Source organism: Capsicum annuum, chromosome 9 (genome assembly GCF_002878395.1).
Source record: "Capsicum annuum cultivar UCD-10X-F1 chromosome 9, UCD10Xv1.1, whole genome shotgun sequence".
Taxonomy (NCBI): domain Eukaryota; kingdom Viridiplantae; phylum Streptophyta; class Magnoliopsida; order Solanales; family Solanaceae; genus Capsicum; species Capsicum annuum.
In genome coordinates this window covers 208896759-208918257 of record NC_061119.1, presented here as the reverse complement: position 1 = coordinate 208918257, position 21499 = coordinate 208896759, and the positions used below count along the sequence as shown (strand labels likewise).

The window sequence follows — 21499 nt, the reverse complement described above, 5'->3', positions numbered from 1 at the left end:
TTATGATGCAGTCATCTTAACCGATAAAGATTAGGATGGAGCGGTAAATACTTTTCAACCTTAATGAGGATCAAGTTTGAACCTTAGTATAAACTCACTTTTAATAGCCTATGTGGAATGATAAGCAACGTTTTACCCCAGATGTGGGATTTTCCATCACGAATTTAGATTTAACAGAAGCCCAATGTGAATTTATCACTGTCCTTAAAGAAATTTATGCCCGTTAGTGATAAAATTAAGGAAAAAATATATAAAGTAGCATATTTAAGTATTAAATTACAAAAAATAGCAACACTTTTATCAAATTACATTTTGTAGCATATGTATTTGTATTTTTGTAGCAACAGTTTGCAAAAATACAAAATACATATCAATCATAAGGGCCGTAAAAATCATAAGTATTTGTATTTTTATAGCAACAGTTTGCAAAAAAAAAAAAATACAACTTGCTATATTATGTAATTATGAAACTGTTGCTATGAAACTTATAATTAAGGGGATAAGTATGTTATTTCTGAATTTTGCCCTAAAATTAATTCAACATTTTACAAAAGTCGATTGATATACAAGATGGTAAAATCTTGAATTTCAAAAAGTGAAATCTTTATCATTCCACCATAATCTTCAGCGATAAAATTTGAAGTAGAAAAGAGGAAGGGGAATTTTTTCTTTTGTAATTTTCTTTATTCACAAATTATGTATACAAAATAATATAGCAATAACTTAGCCTATGATATTTTACTTTGATTACATCACTCACATTAATGCAACAAAAAAAAATTAAAATACATTATTTTGCGGGGGGGGGGGCCAAATTGCATTCTATTAGACAAATTACACGTATTTACTTGTTTTCTAATGGTAATAGGACATTTTTGCGATATTCTGCCAATCCCCATAAAGGATATATATTTCTGTATGCTGCATAATGCAACATGCAATTCTTCATGAAAACCCCAGTAATTTCCTGCACATATAAATATTAACATAAGTAAGATAATAACAATCTTTTCATAATGTGACTGATTTTTTTTTTATAATTGAGAATTTTTCGAGAATCAGTGGTGCATGATTCGAAACTCTATAGGGACCCCATCCATTGTCTATAACAGAGTCCCGTGATGTGCCCCTTGCTCATTCATGGAAATAATATATAAATGTACCCTTTTAACTTGGCTTCAACTTTCATCTATAACCTCCAACTTTAAGTGTGTATAAGTAGACACTTAAGTTTGTATTACGTTGAACAAGTAGACACACGCATCCTATGTGGCACAGTACAAGTGGGATGCCACGTAGGACACAAATTGGCCACATAGAATGAGAGTGTCTACTTGTTTAACTTTATACAAATTTAAATGTTAACTTGTACACATTCAAAATTCGAGGTCATAATTATGAGTTGATGCCAAATTAAAGGGCATATATATGTATTATGCCCTCACTCATCACACTATAACATGATAAAATTGACATGATATTCTCTCCTTTGTAATTTATGTGATATAATTTCCTTTTTAATCTGCACCATAAACTAGTTTCACACTAGTTTAAAATGTACTGACTTTCTTTCTTAAACTTTGTGCCAGTTAAAGTATATCATATAAAATGGGACGAGCAGCATAATGTCTATTTCGTTTACATGTAGTTTTGGTAGTTTGAAAGAGCTTTTTTCTGCTTTAACAATCAATCAATCAACCAAATGTGACTCAGTCTTAAACTAGTTGGTGTCGACTATATGAATCATTACCTGCTGTGGGAAGTCGCCGTCTTCCATCTGAGAATTGATCAACAGCTTTGCTGCGCGGTGAAGAGGCCTTGGATCTCTATGAACCTGTCCAAATGAGAAAATTAGTAAATAAATCTTGAACAAGAAATTAGTATGATGGTGAATAAATTAGCATTTTACTAGAAGTAATAAGGAATTTACTTGGCCAGAGTGAATCAATCCCATCAATGCCCATGCAGTTTGTACAAGATTCGAATCATCTGTTTCAAGTTCTCTATATACCTGTTTTGATCAAATATGATATTGAGTCGCAGTGGATTTTAGAAGATTCATAAAGTAGGATTGACATAACACTTTTTGGTTACAGTAGTCTAGTGAAAAAGCATTCATTCACATTTGTACTATATAAGCAGACGCTCAAACTTGGACTTGGCTGGTAAGTAAGCACTCCAACTCCAAGAGTCCATATCTAGACATTTCAACTTGGTCTCAATTGACAACTAAATACTCCAACTCGCCGCATTGTGTCTTGTAAATAGACGGTGCTGACATGACACATAAATTTTGGAGGTGTCTAGATGATCATTTTCTAAGTTGAAATGTTCAACTGACACAGTGGAAACTAGTTGAAGTGTCTAGATGTACTGCATAATCAAAGTTGGAGTGTTTAATTGCTAGTTGAGGCCAAGTTAAAGTGTGTATCTTTATATTGAGAACCTTTAGTACACTTTCTTGTTCACAAGTACCTTGTCCGGGCAAGAACGGTAGCTTTCGCCCCAACCACCATCAGATCTTTGTGTTCTTAGAAGAAATTCAACGCCTCTACGAACAGCTGCACAGTTGCTATAGGACCTTCCTGCTGCAGCAAGCCCTCCAAGAGCAAACCAGGAACCATATGTGAAGCATACACCCCAGTTACCATACCTGTAAACATGATTACTCGTGTCATATGTTATCGAACTATATGTTGTAAGTTCAAGAGTCTTGTTCGGAAGAGAAATACAATATACCATGAACCATCAGGCATTTGTACATCTTCAAGATATTTAACAGCATTATCAACAAATTTTTTAATCTCCTTGGTTCGATATCCAGGGTATAGCTTCTTAAACAGAACGAGTGCTTGAATTGATGAGGCTGTGCACTCGACATACCTGGATTGGCATTAAATCAGCGTCGCTGTAAAATAGAGACTAACGGGAAAAGGGAAAAAGGGTAACTAGAGAAACAATCTTACTCATGTTCAATAACAATGTCCGCGAAAAATTCAGTAGGATTGAGCAGCTATCAGTAAACAATTCAGAACAAGAAAGTAATCGTTTAGTTTGTGGAAGACCGTAGAACTAGTTTATCAACCTTGAAATAAAGCACGGAGATAGAGATTCGTATACCATTAATTTTAAACTCAAACGACTATTTCACTTAGCAGAAAAAGTTACCTCCAAATATCCCGAGGCCCCTGCAGGCTCCCATGCTGCTAAGCCCCCATTTTTGCTCTGAAATTTTAATTGAAATGAACGTTATTGTTACAGTAAGATATAGGATTCTCATGGAATTATTATATGTAAAAGCAGAATAACGACTTTAAATCAAATGACTAATAATTTGAGGACATATCTTTCAGTTTTTACCTGTAACGAAAGAATAATATTCACCGAATCATACAGTCGCGCTGGTTCCATTGCCTGACCGACTAGTTCAGGAGGCATTGTAGAGAACAGAAGACAGCACTAGAAAAACAAAAGTTAAGGTAAAGATTAGGCAAAATTTCTAGCATTGTCTTACCATTCATCAGCAATCAGAGACTTTTAGATACCTTTAATGCTTCAGCAGTGCAATCAGAGACTTGCCATCCGTGATCTTGATCTGAAAAAGTCCACGATCCTTTTGAGATATGTCGATACATCCCTTTAAAATCACCAGAAGGATCTTCCTTCACCTGCGAGAAGACTCTCACATCGTTAAGATTTAGATGAAAGGAAATCATTAGAACAAGTTCTCGTTACTTAAATATCCAAACCTGAGATTGTTTTATGAAGTCATGTCCTTTTTTAAGTGTATCTGATATCTCATCATTCATCTCACTGGCCAATAGTGCTTGAATAGCAAAACCAGTATCCCATTCTTGACTACCAAAACTCTGAAATTCAACGACAAATACAAACCTATTCAGTAACAATAGAGCCTATTCTAACTCATTCTGGTTTGTGATATAGTATAACTCAGATTTACAAACGTGACAGACCTGCATCTTCATTCCATCTTCAGCTACCCATAAATAATCTGGGATCCTAGCAAGATGTTTTCTGAAATAATCGCCATTTGGATCCTCGACCCAACAAGCAAGCATGCACAATACCTACTCCATCCAAGCGTTTCATCAGTGTCTAACGATTGAAGTTACTAAAAAAAAAATACATGTAATCTGTTCAAAATGAATTACTAGTTTCCATACTTTTTCAACACATCCAATGGTGATGTATCGACTATTCTCGTCCTCGTAGTGTATGTGTTTCATGGTAACTTCAAGAGCCTTATTTCTCAGTTTGTTGAAGGGCCAACGAGTCAATAGAGGCTCGGTACATATGTAGAGACTGTCCCACATCAAATCTTGAACCAATGGATGAGGGTAATAGAGATCCTCCTTCAGCAACAAGTTTATGTTTGAGCATTTGTAGAAAAGAGGATGATATCTATACTAACTTCAACACGGAGGACTCTTGTGGTCCGTAGACAAAGTTATACAGAGATAAATAACACCAAACTTTATGGTGGGATTGTTTTTCTAGTTTCGGTAATCAAACAACCTTTGATAGTCATACCTTTGCACATACATGGCGCACTTTCTTCCAGTTAATTTCATCGTATGGTTGATCATATAACTCTTCCCTCAATTGCAAAATGAGAGGTGTGATTGGACCAACAAATCTCTTCCCATAGAGATAAGACATTGGCATGTAGACCATTCGACAGTAACACCACATTTTTGCTGCAGTTAAATTAAGAGTCAAACTACAAGGTAGATCGACATGTTGCATAACAAATCCTGAAAATCATATCTACGATAACATGAACTAAAATATTGACCGACCTGGATGCACAGGAAGAAAAGACGGAAGAATCCAAAACTCAGGTGGCATTGGATTGGTTCCTATCCATTCAAAAACTCCAAGAATCTGATTGAAAGAAGGGAAAATTTCTCAAAACAAGAAGACGATGTTGCTCAGACCCTCCGAAAAATCTGTGTCAGATCCTCCATAACACTCACACGATGACATTTTTGAAGAGTCTAAGCAACATAGCAAGATCACATACATACATGATACTAGTGGTTACTTGACAATGGGGAATGATATGATTCATTTAACTTTATATTTAACAATCCACTATCTGTTGCAACATGTTAAAATATACGGATGGAATATATAATTTGTACGCGATCAGTGTATATAAGTTAAATCCTAGTCATACCGAGAGCCATGTTTTCCCCCAAGAAGGAATTGCAGTGACACTGCCATGATCAAGAATCCATTTCCTTGCTCTAGCACAGGCATTATTTTCGCCACCATCTGGCCCTTCTCCAAGTATCCTCATGCATATGTAACTCAGAGATGTACAGAACATAGTACTATGACCTTCTATGTGCAAACCCCATCCACCATCTTCATTCTGAAACATCGTTAACAATTCAGAAATGAGTTTAAGTTCTATACACTTACAACGTACAATGTCTACAGAAATCTTAAATTGGTAGCATAAAAATGCAATCAATAACTTGCTATAACCGGCTAAAAAAAATTTAACGCATACACATCGTCATTATATATAAGTTAAATTCTTTAGAAATATGCAAAGTAAATTTTGATAGAACAGCATTAAGTTATTTACCTGGTGACAATATATATACCGAAGAATTTCCTTACGATGTTCAACTGGGAATACAGTATTAAGATGCCCAGTGATATACATACACATAACCTGAATTTTGGGTACCAAAAAACATAAGCAAACAATTAGCTTTAAACATATCCAAGCTTCAATTTTTGAATGAAAAAGGAAAGGTAAAAATAGGAAAGATTTAACTTATATGCATAAAATACATTAACTTGTGATAGTTACTATCAGGATGGATGTATTGTTCCACACTAAATTCATCGAACTCAATATTTTTTACACAAAATATAGATTTTAATGAGAAAACTCACAAAATTTTGCAAATGTTAGATCTAAGCCTATTATCTTAAAAGTACATTTGTACAATGTGTTGGTGTTAAAAACCTTAAAAGTCAAACTTAGAAGTACTATTTTAGGATTAATACAAAGATAAATACTTTAATTTGAACTTAACTCACAATTAAACACCCTTAAATGACAATTAAACACCCTAACTTTCAGTATGCACATCTAGTAGAGTTGAACACTTTAACTTACAAAATAATCATTTAGACACCTTCAAAATTTATGTGTCACGTCAGTATCGAGTATCCACGTGGATATGAGTTGGAGTACTTAGTTTTAGTTGCGACTAAGATGAGGTGTCTAAATATGCACTCTCAAAGTTGGAGCGTTTACCTGACAACTGAGTCCAAATTTAAGCTTCTATTACGTATTATATCAATTTTTTTAACACAAACACAAGGTCTAAAGCCAAAAAGACTGAATTCTTTCAAACCCAAACAAAACTGTATTTATACCCCTTCAAACTCAAACTAATTTATTCGTAATTATCTTGACCGTGATCTGATCGTGTAAATATTTTTTACTAAAAGAATAAAAGAAAAAGAACTTACCAAAGGTGGAAGAAAGAACAAAGGACCAGCATTTTCAGCAGGCCAATGACCATCATTAGCCTGTAAAGCTGAGAAGAAATGAACAGCTCTACGTAATGCAATTGTAGCAACTTCATGACTAATTTCTTCCACTTCTTCTACTTTTACTGATGGAATAATCTGTTTGAAATTTTTCTCTTGTAGAAACTGTAAAAAAAGATTACAGTGTTTGTGAAATATAATTTGCTAAAAAAAGAAAGAAACTATTTAACTTATTATAAATAGTTACCTGTAGTTACCTTTGTATTTAATATGCTATAGATGAATTTTCCAATATATTTTACTATGAATTATTATTTGTAATTACTATTTTTTATTTTTTAGAAAAAAAAAAATGGAGGCAGGTGAAATGGCCAATGAGAGAGGATTACAAGGTGAGAATTGAATTCTTACTAATAAAGTGAAAGTTTAATGATTAATCAACTGAGTTATTAAGATTTTTGTTCGTAATTATTACTCAAATATTATGATGGAGTGATAAGTATTCGTTCATTCTTAACTAAAATTTTGATTTCAAGTTTTGAGTATGAAATCTTTTTAAGAAGAATCTACCTTCAACGTTGAAACTTTTCGGTGCAAATTTGAATTATTTAATGTCTCAATATCAGACACTGATATTTTTTTATTTTATTTTTAAAAAGTGTAATGGTCCACGTACAACTTCTTGGAAACGTTTTTTTCATGTTAATAAAATATACCGGTCAAAACGAGGAAAGATATTCTTATAAATGGACTTTAATTATTCTTAGTAAAATAATTGAATGGTATCAAATCAAACCAATAAACTTCGCCTAAGTTATCATGTTACTTGACATTAAAAAGAATGATGTGAGAATTTCCCTAGTTAAAAAAATTGAAAAATTATTTATTTATGCACCACTACTAAAAACAATCATTGCAAATCTTAAACATCATATCTTGGAAAGAAAAGAATTCTAAGACATTATTTATTTATATATAATTGAGATAAACATTCAGTATCCCTCGAATTATGATCAAAGTTGCTACGATATACTTTAACTTTACAGACGTTCTATTACGCCTAAACTCAATTTTAGCATATTTTTATCACTATTTTGTATTGATGTGACATTTTTATTGCATAAAATGAGACTCACGTTAAATGTGTCATGTCAGCTAAAAATGTGACAAATTAAAAGGTGTCATGTCAACTAAAAAGGATAACAAGAATACACTAAAATTTAGTTTAGGGGTAATAGGACCCTTGTGAAATTGAAGTGTGACGTAGCAAATTTGATCATAGTTCTGGAGATGCTTTATTCTATATAATTTGAATATGAAAAAAATGAACTATAAAATATGGACGGAGTTGCATAAGTTTCGTGTTGTCTTTTGGCCTTTGGGGATGGGCTAGTTCTAAAGGTGGCAGATGCTTTTTCCGATCCTCGTGCATAACGAAAGTTAATGCATCAGCGTCCTCAGATAATTTAAGTTGTTTTAATATGTATATGAGTAAAAATGAGTAATTAAATCGAATCAAGCAAATATTTCATATATATTTATGAACTAATTATACGTAATCTTTAGATAAAATAAAACAAAACAAAAAAGATAATTATAGACCTGCATTCGCCAAAGAAGATCACCACTAGGCCTGACTTTATAACGATTGTCCCAAAATTGTTGACGGGCCTTTTCAATCTCTGCTCGTTCTTCTGTTGTTCCAGCATTTGGATCAAACTCCCATGTTTGTCTTCCAACATAGTTATTTGTACTATACAAATATGGCCCATCTTGCCCTTCGGCAATCTTCAATTTCCACATCCTCAAAACCCTAATAAATTATGAATATGTCAAAGTTATCTTATATCAAATTTACGTACTTTCAAGTATTATTACTAAGAGTCAGTTCGATTCTCACTATTCATATGAAGTTACAACTAGATAATATGTTAAATGAAATATTTTACGCTATCAAAACTTACAGTCTAGTAATATCGATAAGAATCTCACACATTCCCCTTCCTATAAATTATGAATATGTCAAAGTTTGTACTATGATAAAATTTTATAGGGGTTCATCATATATACATATGTAGATACATAAAAGATATTGACTTATATATATTATTATTTTTTTGAAAAAAAGGTTCGAATGAACTCCTTTTACCCCTCCATCTTCGCCTTATACTCTACCGGCCCAATAATAACACCAACATATTGTCCAATAGATTGGTAAGTATGTATTGTTGATACTTTTGGTTAAATAAAAAAGTTTCTGTTTGACCAAAAAATACACCAAACGTATTTAGCATAACTCTAAAAGTGAAGTTTGAGAAGGATGTCATATGTACTGACCTTATTTCCATCGTTAAAAAGTAGAAAGATTGTTTTTGAATGACCATTAACTCAAAAAACGTGATCAAGAAGGTAAAGATTTTAGATTTCTTTACCTGCTTGGATTATATATATTTATTGTTTTTCAAAAAAAGAGGTTCGGATGAACTCCTTTCACCCCTTTATCTTCTCTTTAAACTCTACCGCCCCGACAATAATAAAAATATACTAATATTTAGAGTAATTCAAGAAAAAGAAAAAACTGAAAAAGATGTTATGTATACTTCCCTTTCTTATCGTAATAAATTAGAAAGACTATTTCTAAAAGAACGTTCACTATTAAAAAGTGATCAAGAAGGAAAGATTTCTATACCTCCTAGGATTATGAAGAAGAGTTCTTGGGTATATGCAAAACAGAAGAACGAAAATTTTCACTTAAATAATAAGAGAAGTTTTCTGCTATAAGAGTGTTAAGTGTAAAGAGAATGGAATGAATTCGGGTAAACTTTATTTTATAATTTTCTGTTAAAGACTCACCAAAGTATATATGAGAGGGAAATTTGGGGAGAAAGCAATAACAGAATAAGGATTACAAAAGTTTGGTATAGCAAAGAGAAGAAATTGTGATTGTGTGGATAAAAAATGAGATGTCTTATGCAACTATTTATGCACAAATTATCATTATTATTTTTTGTCATTATGATGATAAAGATACCATCTATTGGCCTTTAATTTTTTTTATCTTTTCTTCCATAATTCTTCATTTTGTTTTCCATCTTACATAAATTCACTTTATAATTAAGATTGCAAATTTTTTATCACTTGACTATATAGTATTATCTTTGAGAAACATATGTGTAAAAGGCAGTTCGGTGCATGCACTAAAACTTCCGCAATGCAACATGTCTTGCACTTTATTAGTTTGGTATATTTAGACAGATTTAGAGCTCTAAATTTATGATGAAAAAAGGTGTTTCTTTCATTCAATTTATTTGTTTTATTTTATTTTTTAGTTTATTTAAAAGCGAATGTTTTTTTTTTTTTCACAACTTTTCAATTTCAACTTTTTCACATGATTTATTTAGTATCATAAAATTACAAGATATTTTGATACATTTTACATATCTTTAATTAAGGTTATGAAGCTTTTAGGGTCTAAATTCCATTTGTTGGAGGCATTGGAATTTTCTTTTAATTTAGATATATAAAACAAAAAGTTATTAAGCTTTAGGGTCTAAATTCCATTTGTTGGAGGCATTGGAATTTTCTTTTAGATATATAAAACAAGAATTTGGCATATAAAAAACTGAAAGACAAGATTATAGTCATCTCAACTAAAACAAAACCGAATAATAGTGTCTGTTCTTTTTTATATCCAGTGGATTAAGTTGAGTTTGACTATATATTCTTAAGAAAAAAATATGACACTTCTTGTTCTTTAATTATTGATAAATTTTACTTTTTGTTTTTGTAATATGTGATTCAGTATATTGATAAAAATTTTAAAAGTAATATTTAATTTATGAAAAATAATTTTTGTATTACTCGAAAAACATTTTCCTTTTTTACAAGTTTGGATAAATATCTCAACTATCTAAAATAGATACTACTTAAAAAACACAAACAATTTTGATTTCCTAAAAGCTTGGCCAAACAAGTTATAAACTTCAAATAATTATAATGTATATTTTTTATCGCTTTATCTATGAAATATATTATATTTGTACTATTTCAAAAATATATTACCCTCAATAGAATAATAATATTACAAGCTTAATATAACGTATGAGTGATTAAATGGTGCGACACTTAACAATTCTGTAAACTTATGAACATTAATAAAACTTATTACTCACAAGAAAAGGAGTCAGCAAGACACATTTCAAATGATCAAAGGTTACATATGCTTAGTTAACTATTATGAGGACTAAATCTAAAATTTACTAAATTGTGGGACCAAAATTACATTTAGCATTAACTTATGAAGCAGTGGATGAAACAGTTGTTGTATCAGCCTATTTTTTAAGATATACACTACTTTTTTCACTTTTCTAAAATTTTAAGATTAAAAAGTCAAATGAAAAGTTGGTGGTTAAACATAGAACTTTTGTTGACTAAGTAGTCCATTTTTGCAGTTAAGTATTTGTTAGAGCCTTAATGGTGTTAAACCGACGAGTTGGGTTGAATTTAAGCAATTAAAATGAGCTTTATTTATTCTTTTTATAATTTTTTAGTATCTAATATTATTTAAACTATATAACATGTGTAGCCATACTTTTAAGTTACTCAAAACTAGTAAAGACAAATGGGTGGATTAAATCGAATCAAATGGGTTTCGAAATTTAGCTTCACATAAGGTTCTTACCATGCTTAAAACAATTCAATTTGTTATCAACGTTTGATTATTTTAAGTAGTTGTTTCAATTATGCTACTCGGTATCTTATGAGTAAATATTCATATATTTTTTTTGATAGTTACGTTGTCTGAAAAAGAAGGCACGCATCTCGACTAATTTTACAAATATCTGCTACCATATTATTACGAATACAACGTAATAGAGAATAAGACTAATGGAGAAATATCATAATTACAAGGAAAAAAGTAATCAGAAGGAACAGAGAGATTATAACACAGACAAAAAAAAATTTTGCATGCACTTTCAGCTAGTAATTTTTTTTTTAAATATCCCAACAAATCTTTTTAAATTAGTCTTTTGGCCAATCATGTCCATAATATAATCATTTAAATATCAATAATCAATTCATTAAAATATGAGCGAATTAAATGTGTTAGTAAAATATTGACTCAGTTCACCAGTCCTAGTCATTGAAATTATGAGACTTGAGTGTGTGTCTCTCTCTATATTGAATACAAATTACAAGTGAGGAGCTATCTAACTTTACTAAGTGCAATTTGATACAAATTGGTTATAACATATAAGTCAAAAACCTCCAAATAAATTAGGTCATATGATCCTAGGTTAGTACAATCCAATTTTTAATTAGGATATGTACAAAATAAATGAGTGTCTCTCTATATATATATTAATTTTTTTTTCAAATATATGTCCTACATGATTTGTTTCACCAAAAAAAAACACTGAATATTTTTCTTTATTTCTTTCCCCCACACACAAAAAAACTATTTTTTAAAGCTTTTTTCATAAAGATTCCTTCTCAAAAGAAATATTAATTAACGCTCAATGCGATCTTTCCCAAATTTGTGTCCTACTTGATTTATTTTGTGAGAAAGATGTCGATTTTTCTCAAGATTTTTCACAAAAATCTGCCGCCTTTTGTCAAGTTTTTACCACAAATATTATTTCGTCTCCTATTTTGTTTGTACATTCTCTTCTTCTATATAAACACTTTGGTTTTCATTGTTCATCGTTTTTCATCTCAACAACTGCTTCAATAATTTTATTTCAAGTTTTTATCGTCATAGATTCTCATATTTTTGTCGCCCTTGCATCTCTTCCTTTTTGCATTGTTAATATGAAGACAATATATTACTTCCTATGCCAGCTTAAATTGCTTAGTTTAACTTAGCTTAAAGTGTACATTAGTGTACTTAGATTGAGGCTCACATTAGTCTATTTTATTTTTCGTCGATTTTGTTATTACCTTAATGTGTTATGTTAGTTGAATATGTTTTAATTTCTATTGCTCATAACTAACCTTCTTCATCTACCCACCTACCAACAAGATTCACATATTCAGATATAATTCTTCTCATCTCACAAGCTTATCTCTATTATGAAATATACGTTCTTATAGCTCTAACTTTTATGAATAATTTTTTAAATATTATCTTACAATAAATTCTATCACTGAAGTTGTGGGTATCAATACCTTGAAGCCAAATGATTGTACTTGATAATCAAAGTCTTGATCATCGAAAGCGAGCCAACGAAATCATTTATGAATGGAGGTGATTCTCAAAAAATGATGATATTAGTTGACGATGAGGTAATATTATTCTTTCGTGCCTCCTATATTTTATAATTTTTCATATATGCTTCTCCGTTGCAACAATGATCATCTGCATTAGGTAATCTCCAAGAGTTATAAGATTGAATCAGAAGTAATTTCTAACAAAACAAAAAATACACCATTGAAAAATACCTTTGATTTCTGTAAAATGCCAAATGACTACATAAAAAAAATGAAAGAATACTACAACAAATTAAGTACATAAAAACATCTTGATTCTCTAATATTGATAAAAAAAAATTAAAATTGACTAGCTAAAAACAGATATCTATTCTTGATATACTTTTTTGAAAAGCAATGCCAAAAATATATACTTACTTTTAATTTGAAGTAATAATTTTTTTTTTTTTTTGAATATTTGGCCTAAGAGGCCACACATAGTTATATGATGTAACTCATTCATTCTTCAATTGTCAAATATTTGTCTAGATATTACATTATACTTGACAACAACATGAAGTACTATTTATATCAACCAAATATTCAAAACTTCAACTCAAAGCCAACTACCAACCTCTATCATTTAATACATTCCACATGTGATTGCAATCAACATATATACATGTATTTATGATTTTACCGTAAATATTTTTTTTATTTAAAAATTTGCCCAAACAGGCCACAAATAGTTTATATGATGTAACGCATTCATTTCTTTCATTGTCAAGTAATTGTTTACATAGTAAATTATACGTGACAACAACATGAAGTACTATTTATTTCAGCCAAATATTCATAACTTCAACTCAAAGATAACTAACTACCAATCTCTATTATTTAACATGTGATTGATAGAATAGTAGGTAACTCAACATATATTCATGCATTTATTACTTTTACTGTCTTGTGCACTTTTGGAGTCTACATTAATTTTTCATTCATACGCCAAAGCTAAAATTTTGACCTTATAGTATAGCTAATGAAACACCAACACAATCAGTTTAGTAGATATATGAGAACCTAATCCATGAAGCATCAGTTACTTATCCTAAATCATGAAGACATGTATTGCTCTTAACATAATAACTTTAAATAAACAGAAATTCCTCCCATGTGAGTTAAAATGCAGGTTCTTATGTTCGTCATAGACAAAAAATTAATTGTCCGTGCATGTTTAAAATTAGTAACATTAGGTTTTCATAATCGAATTCGTCCTCGTCTTCCATATCATCATCTGTGCTGAAATCATCCAGGAGGCCTAGACCTTTTGCAGCCCGAACTGCATTACTAGGATACAGAGGAATAACCCCCGCAGTCTGAATGAAAGAGCTGAACTGCTGCTGCAGCATCTTGATTTGTGATGCTGTTGCCTTCTCGGTCTTCTTCTGCCTCTCTCTCTGTTCAGCAAATCTCTCTCTCTGTTCATCAAGCTCTTTAGTGAGTTGAGACACCATATTTTTTAGTCTTTCAATGGTTTCTCTATCAACCGAAGAGCTAGAGTATGCATCGCTGGACAAACAACTAATATTATCGCCAAAAAATTTTGTGTGGAATCCATAGAAATGGCCTCTATTTCCAGGACCCACAGCTTTTGTCCATAACTCCTCCTCTACATGCTCGGGTATTGGATCACCCTGACTTTTAAGAGGCTGACTACTACGATACTCAACAATAAGACGTGTATATTCGTCCTATTTTAAAAGTAAAGTTGATACTAAAAGTAAAAAAATATTAATGTACTTATAATTCAAAATTTGTTTCTTACATGGACAACTTTTGCACGATCTTCAACCCAGACACCTTCATCAATCGGTTCCTTTTTTTTTTGTATGAGTCTCCTCGAATAGCTCATCAGTTGGTATTCACCTACCTTTGTCTGTTTCCTGCATATGAAAACATTATATATCAATGTTTAAATAATAAATAAATTTAAATAGAAATAAACAATTAACACTGTAAAAGTTACATACTATTTTTTTCTTCACAGCAAGACTACTTCTGGCACCCGCTGTATGTAGGGAGCCACCCTTGGATGATGCCCGTGCTTTCTTTTCTTTTCACTCAACAATTGGTATTCTGCGCTACTCCAATGGAGAAGATATAGTGGCCATACGGGTGCAAGAATCCACTTAGGTTTTACCGATTTTTTTGGGGCATAATCCAAGAGATCGTTAAATCTGGCTGTACATCTTATGAAAAAGTTCTTCTTTATAAGAAATGTATTTGCATCATCCCACCAGTAAAATTTCTATAATAAAAATATAATATTCAATCTTTGGTTCTAACAAAGTGTTAGTAAGTCATCGAAAAGTTAAATCGTTACCTTAAATTCTTCAAACATTCTTTTCCTGTCAAGTTCTAGAACCTTTTGTCAGCTGGTCCAGTAGCCGTTGAAGTGCCGGGTAATGCATATTCGCCCCTTTTCCAACTTCATCATCTGGCCTAAACCTACAACACAAGATCAAACAGTAATTTCATAGAGCATAATAATCTAGTAATGAAAAAATGAGTAATGTTATTATATATAGAAATTTTGCCCTCTCGCAACTGGAACAAGATAAATTCTCCCAGAATCATCGCTATCTCCTGGTTGCCTAGTAAGTGATGGTGGATGCACTAACTTGGGCGGATCTGAAGCACCAGATGGAGTGCCTCCAAGCTGAAGATCCTACAACCCAAAGGAATTTGGGAATGATTCTCATACTTTGGGATGACTTTAGGGATCAAAAATATATTAGGGGAGTTACGTCGGATGAAAAGACCATTTTTTCCTTGGTTTAATAAGAGAAAAATATATTTTTACGTCGGGAAAGTGGAGGTCGCACCGCAGGCTAAATCGCACGGCCTCAGCCTTGCCTCGCGGGGCCAATCGCGTGGCATCGATTATGCCTAGGCCCATCACGCACTTCAGACAACGTTTCACTAAAATACCCATAACTTTTTACTCCGAACTCGATTGACGAGTGGTCAGTTGCTTTGAAAAGAAGACTCGAAGGGATTTAATTTAGTTTATAGTAGGCCACCTAACTCTTTATATTCTAGGAGTAATGGTCGTTGGAAATTGACCCAAGTAAGAATGTCTACAAAAACTCAATCGGTAGGAAAGTTCTCAACTTTGAGTTAGGAGATTTTATAACCTCAATTCATCTCCAAAGATGTTTCCCACTAAAGAATTGATCATTATATTTATATTTAAATAGAAATCATTGGATTTGACTGTATACACATAGAAAGAAGGGTTCAAATTCTAGCTCAAAAAATATGGAGTGTTACATAGAATAAACTTTAATATTTGACAGTAACACCTATAATTGATCCTATTGAAAAAGACGAAGAGAAAATTCAACCAAGTTATACTTATGAATTTAAAGTAGCAAAGCATTCAACAAAGAGGCACAAGTAACCCCAAATTAAATTCAAAATTTCAATGACACACATAAACTTTAAGGGGGTCGTATTACCCCCTAAATTCATTTTTTCTGTATTATGTGCTTCTTTTGTAGTGCTATAGCTGCCAAGTAATAGAATATTTTTGTCCTGACTTAACAGTCACATTAGCACAAAAATAAGATATTTGCAGTATTACAATTTTACTCTATAGTAGAAGCGGCAATGTTGAGCAATTTAGGGTCGTCCTGGCTGCTTCAATTGCTTGCTTCAGCTGCTTCAAGCGTAATTTTACTATATTACCCCAAATTAATTATTATAAATTATTTCATTTAAGTATTATAATATTAATACTATTTAATAAAAGGGTAGTTTTCAAAATGACTACTAAGTTCCTCAAAGTTCCACTTATTATTATTTGAGATTTTTTTTTAGCTGCTTCAATCGTAATTTTAATGTATCACCTCTAATTAATTATTATGAGTCATTTACTAATTAAAAATTAATAATATTTAATTAAAAAATAAAACAAACATTTTTGACATGTCTTCTTCAGTTGGTTTGACGTAATTTTACTATATCAACCCTAATTAATTATTGTGAGTCATCTAAGCATTAAAAATTAATATTAAAAAATTATTATAAAGACATCTAAGTTTTTAAAAGTTAATAATACTTAATATTAAATTAACTTGATGTCTTATATGCGATGCACTTAATATTTTTCAAAAGTATTTTTATATTAATTTTGTTATATCACTTTTAATTAGTTATTATAATTCATTCAATACATGTCTACTTCACTGCTTCAATCATGATTTTATTGTATCACCCCTTGTTAATTATTATGGTCATCTAAGGATTGTGCCACTTAAATTGAAATAGAAGAAAAAATATTATAAATTACAATAATAAAAAATTATTTAAAAAATATAATTTACTATAAATGCTAGAAAATTTTGGTCGGAGAGAGTATAATAAAAAGTATTACCAATTACAATAGTTAATATTTTATCTAAAAAAAAATTAATCTTCCAAATATTTTTTAAAAATACGTAAAAAATACTATACATTACAATAATTAACAACTAAAAATGTTTAGAGGTCGATATACCTTCTTTGACACAACTTCATTGGTCCTTTCCTCTACCTTCATTTTTTCATCTATTTTAATTTTTTGTCTTAATTTTTTTAATCTGTTATATATTAAAAAAATAAAAAAAAAATCCTGTAAATCACAATAATTAATAAATTAAAATTTTAAAACATATAAATATTTGGCTAACTTTCAAAATTATATCATTGCCATTTAAATTGGAATAGAAGAAAAAATATTATATAGATCACAGTAATTAAAAACTTAAATTATTTATAAAATATAATTGACTATCAATGTCACAAAATTTTGAACAAGGAGAGTAACATATATTATTTGAAATTTACATAAAATTTATTATAAATTACAATATTTAACAAATTAAAATATCTAAAAAAAATTTATTATATATTTTAAAGAATACACAAAAATAATATAGATCATAATAATTAACAAATTTAAGAGATATAAAATATTTAATTGAATCTCAAAATTATATCAGTGTCACTTAAATTAGAATAGTTAAAAATATAACTGAATATCAACGCCACAAAAGTTAGGACAAGGAGAGTAACATGTATTTTTTGAAAATCATATAAAAAACATTACAAATTATAATAGTTGACAATTTAAAGTATCAAAAAAATAATAATTTGTTATATATTTCAAAAAAATACTTAAAGAGGTACTACAAATCATAATAATTAATAATTTAAAAAATTGTAAGGATATAAAATATTTGATTGACTACAGAAATTATATTAGTGCTATTTAATTTGAAATAAGAAAAAGTATTATGAATCTTAATAATTAAAAAAGTTAAATTATTTTTAAAGTATAAATGGCTATCGATGCTACAAAAGTTTGAATAAGGAGAGTAATATGTATTATTTAAAAATTACATAAAAGTATTATAAATTATGATAATTAACAATTTAGAATATTCAAAGCATATTAAAAATAAAATTGATTATCTATATTTTATTTATTTCACATAAATTGAGACTAAAAAATAACATGCAGCATGAGCCCGACATCTAGTACATTATATATGTGACAAAAGATTAGTCTTTCTAAGCTTCGATTGCAGTAAACAAGGTTTGAATTCTATGATGTGTGCTAAACTTGTACGTCATATGTTATTATCTTATCATTAAAATACTTAAAAACTCTATATACTGAATAGGATTTTTATTTCTACTTTGGATAACATTAAGGAAACATAGGATTGAAGAATTGTACCTTATTACTAATTAATATCTCCCATTGACATTTGACAATTACAAGTGAGGAGCTATACCTAACTTTAATTAGTGCAATTTTGCAGAGAAATTAGTTATAATTCAGTAACCTCCAAGTAAATTCAACCAAATAAGGACTATATTAAGTTGGTAGAAATGCTACAATTTTTACCACTTGTATTTGTCCTAAGCTTGCAAACTAAAATATAAATATAATTTATTATAAATAATTTCACTACTAAAATGCCCAGAACCGATAAAAGATGATCAATTCTAGAAAAAGAAGTTGGTCGATACAAAAAATCGACCAAAAAACCAACCCCACTTCCGTCTATTTTTCAGTTTTTGAAACTATAAATTTGTATAAACAAACTATTTATTTGGAGAAATTATGGATTTGGGAAAACTACTAATGTCTTCCTGAAATTTAAGTGATACTTTGTTTTAGCCATATTTCGTAGTTAAAACAAAGTTTGAAATGGACTAAAAGTAGTAACTTACTATAAAAAACGGATAAAAATTCAATATAGTGTGACAATCTAATAGTTAATCATCTATCGTACGACTTGTTGAGACTTCCGTATATAAACACATGTAAAGAATTGGGCCAACTGTAATAAATAGTGGCGTGGGTTAAATAGTTCTACAGTGGCCCAAATTTTAATTTTGATCCATTTTGTATTTAATTCTCTCTAATTTTCAGATCGTTTATATATAGGATTGGGCCCACACTAAACAAATGGTTGGAGCTCATTTTCATTTCTACTCTCTGAGAATGAATAAGATTTTTCTTTGAACATGTTCTAGAAAATTCATCTTACTGAGCTCCTTCTCTATTTTCATGGCTGATTCATGATTTTAACATGGTATCAAAGCCTAGATCCTCGTAGATCTGCTCTCTAGATAGCTTCTGATGTTACTCTCGTTATTTTTATTTGAAGATTTTTCATGTTGTGAAGTTTGTGTTGGTGAAGATGGTCGGCATTCGGTGAAATTGAGCCCTGTCGTGGTATTTTTCTGGCCTTATTCCGGTGATTAAGCCTTTGTCTGCTATTTTTTTTCCAACGTTCCGTTGAATTTTTCGTCCCTGTTTCTCCGGAGCTGTTCCGGTGAATTGTCGTCCCTTTTTTGAAAAATTCTCGCGATTGTTTGGTATTTTTGTTGATAAAGGTTGTCTCCTTCCGGTTGTGAAGGTGTTGGTAATTTCTTCTCATTCTCCGATTACTCTTCGACTTGTTTTGTTGTGGTTTTGTGCATATGTTGATTCCAGAGGACAATTCCTCTTTTTCGACCATGAATCGGACTGCTTATCATGCTGAGGATTATACACATCCCTGTCATCCTCTCTATGTCCACCCTTCCAATGTGTTGGGAGCGTCTTTAGTCTCTACTCCATTTGATGGATTTGGTTTTGGTAGTTGGCGTAGAACAATCTTAGTTGCCTTGTCAGTGCGTAACAAGATAGATTTCATAGATGGGACATCGTCTAAGCCTCCTGACACCTCACCTTTAGCCAGATAATGGCAACGATGCAATGACCTTGTGGTGTCTTGGCTTACTAATTCTCTTTCTAAAGAAATTGCTCGTAGTGTAGAATATTCTGCCTACGCTAGAGATATTTGGGTTGAATTAGAGGAACGTTATGGAAAGGCTGACGGGGCTAGAATATTTGAACTGAAGAAACAATTAGCCCATATTTCTCAAGGGTCTTTAGATGTGGCTTCCTATTTTAACAACATAAAGCAGCTTTGGGATGAACTTGCATCCCTGTCTGCAACATCTACTGCTGTTTGCACTTGTGGTGGGTTTAAGAAATCCGATGATGAACAAAAGGTGTATCAGTTTCTGATGGGTCTCAATGACACCTATATACAAGTGCGCAGTAATATTCTCATGATGAAATCCATGCCATCTGTTGATACTGTGTACAACATTCTTTTAACAAATGAAAAACAAAGAAATGTTTGCTCAACATCAAAATTCTCTCATTAGTCTGCCTCTTTCCAAGCTGGGGTTTCTTCACCTGCATCTCTCAATTCTTCTTTCAATACTGGTTTCCTACAAAGGTGCATTTTGACTCCCAAAAGGCTTCTTCTATTATATGCAAGTATTACAAGAAGCCGGGTCATACTATTGATAAGTGTTACAAACTTTATGGGTTTCCTACATATTTTAAGTTCAATAAACCTCCATATCTTCCTAGAAGAACTGCTGCTCATGTTGAGCTGGCTTTTTCTAGACAAAAAGGCCCTTATATTGGGGATGATGATGTTTTATCTGACCCTACTCACTCCCAGCCATCTGATGTTCCTAGTCTATCTAAGGCTAAATATAACAAACTGATTGTGTTACTGAAAAGGGCTAATCTACCTGAGATATCTTCTTCGTCCTCTATTCCACATATGAAATCAGCAAATTTTGCTGGTATGCTACTCCATGATCTCGTACTTAGCACTTGTTTGTTGACTAAGATAGACAAAACAATTTGGATTATAGATTCTGGAGCCTCTAATCACACAACTTCTGATCTGTCCCTTCTTTCAAATGTTTAAACCCTTCCAATTCCATATTTGGTTTCATTACCAAATGGTTATAAGGTTAAAGTCATTAGCATAGGATCCTACACTTTATTTCCAGATCTTGTACTCAGAAATGTTCTCTATGTCCCTAGTTTTCAATATAACCTCATTTCTGTGTCACAGTTGGTTGAACAATCTGATTTCATGTTACAATTTACCAAATCTGGTTGCACATTATAGGCCCCTTCTCTGAGGAAGCTAGTGGTGCTTGGTAGACCTGATGGTGGCTTGTATAAGTTGTTCAGCTGTCCAGATTCCTCTCCTGCTTTTAATTCTTCTGTCGTCCCTTTTACTTTCTCTCCTTCACATTATGCACCTCACAATTCTTCTGTTAGTTTTGATACTGTTCCTACTAGTTCTACATGTAATAAGTAAGATATTTTGTGGCATTATAGACTTGGACATTC

The 21499-nt window shown here is 31.1% G+C and overlaps 1 protein-coding gene across 6 annotated transcripts; it reads right to left on the bottom strand.

Annotated features, from left to right (window-relative positions):
* Positions 1-662: 662 nt before the first annotated feature.
* On the bottom strand, positions 663-9487 carry LOC107841772 (beta-amyrin synthase). 6 transcript variants are annotated; one of them, XM_047396499.1, is made up of 19 exons: positions 9394-9487; positions 8143-8353; positions 6520-6705; positions 5618-5707; positions 5201-5398; positions 4821-4905; positions 4552-4718; positions 4185-4373; positions 3975-4088; positions 3750-3869; positions 3546-3668; positions 3361-3459; positions 3169-3225; positions 2967-3013; positions 2740-2883; positions 2476-2653; positions 1931-2011; positions 1751-1834; positions 663-967 (listed from the first exon to the last, which is right to left on the bottom strand). In XM_047396499.1, exons 2-19 carry the CDS (start codon positions 8341-8343, stop codon positions 845-847), a joined length of 2286 nt encoding a protein of 761 aa, XP_047252455.1. In that variant the 5' UTR covers positions 8344-8353; positions 9394-9487; the 3' UTR covers positions 663-844. The 6 variants fall into 6 exon arrangements, with proteins under 6 accessions (XP_047252455.1, XP_016541101.2, XP_047252457.1 ...); XM_016685615.2 differs by having other exon boundaries at positions 9230-9480; XM_047396501.1 differs by lacking the exons at positions 6520-6705; positions 8143-8353; positions 9394-9487 and adding an exon at positions 5935-6018.
* Between the last annotated feature and the right edge of the window lie 12012 nt (positions 9488-21499).

Excerpts from the sequence above, each read along its gene's own strand:
- LOC107841772 (XM_047396499.1), bottom strand. The coding sequence starts at position 8,343 with ATGTGGAAATTGAAGATTGCCGAAGGGCAAGATGGGCCATATTTGTAT. Across the intron at positions 5,708-6,519 it reads TGTTCTTTCTTCCACCTTTG|GTTATGTGTATGTATATCAC; the intron begins GTAAGTTCTTTT and ends CCCAAAATTCAG. Across the intron at positions 2,884-2,966 it reads GACATTGTTATTGAACATGA|GTATGTCGAGTGCACAGCCT; the intron begins GTAAGATTGTTT and ends ATGCCAATCCAG.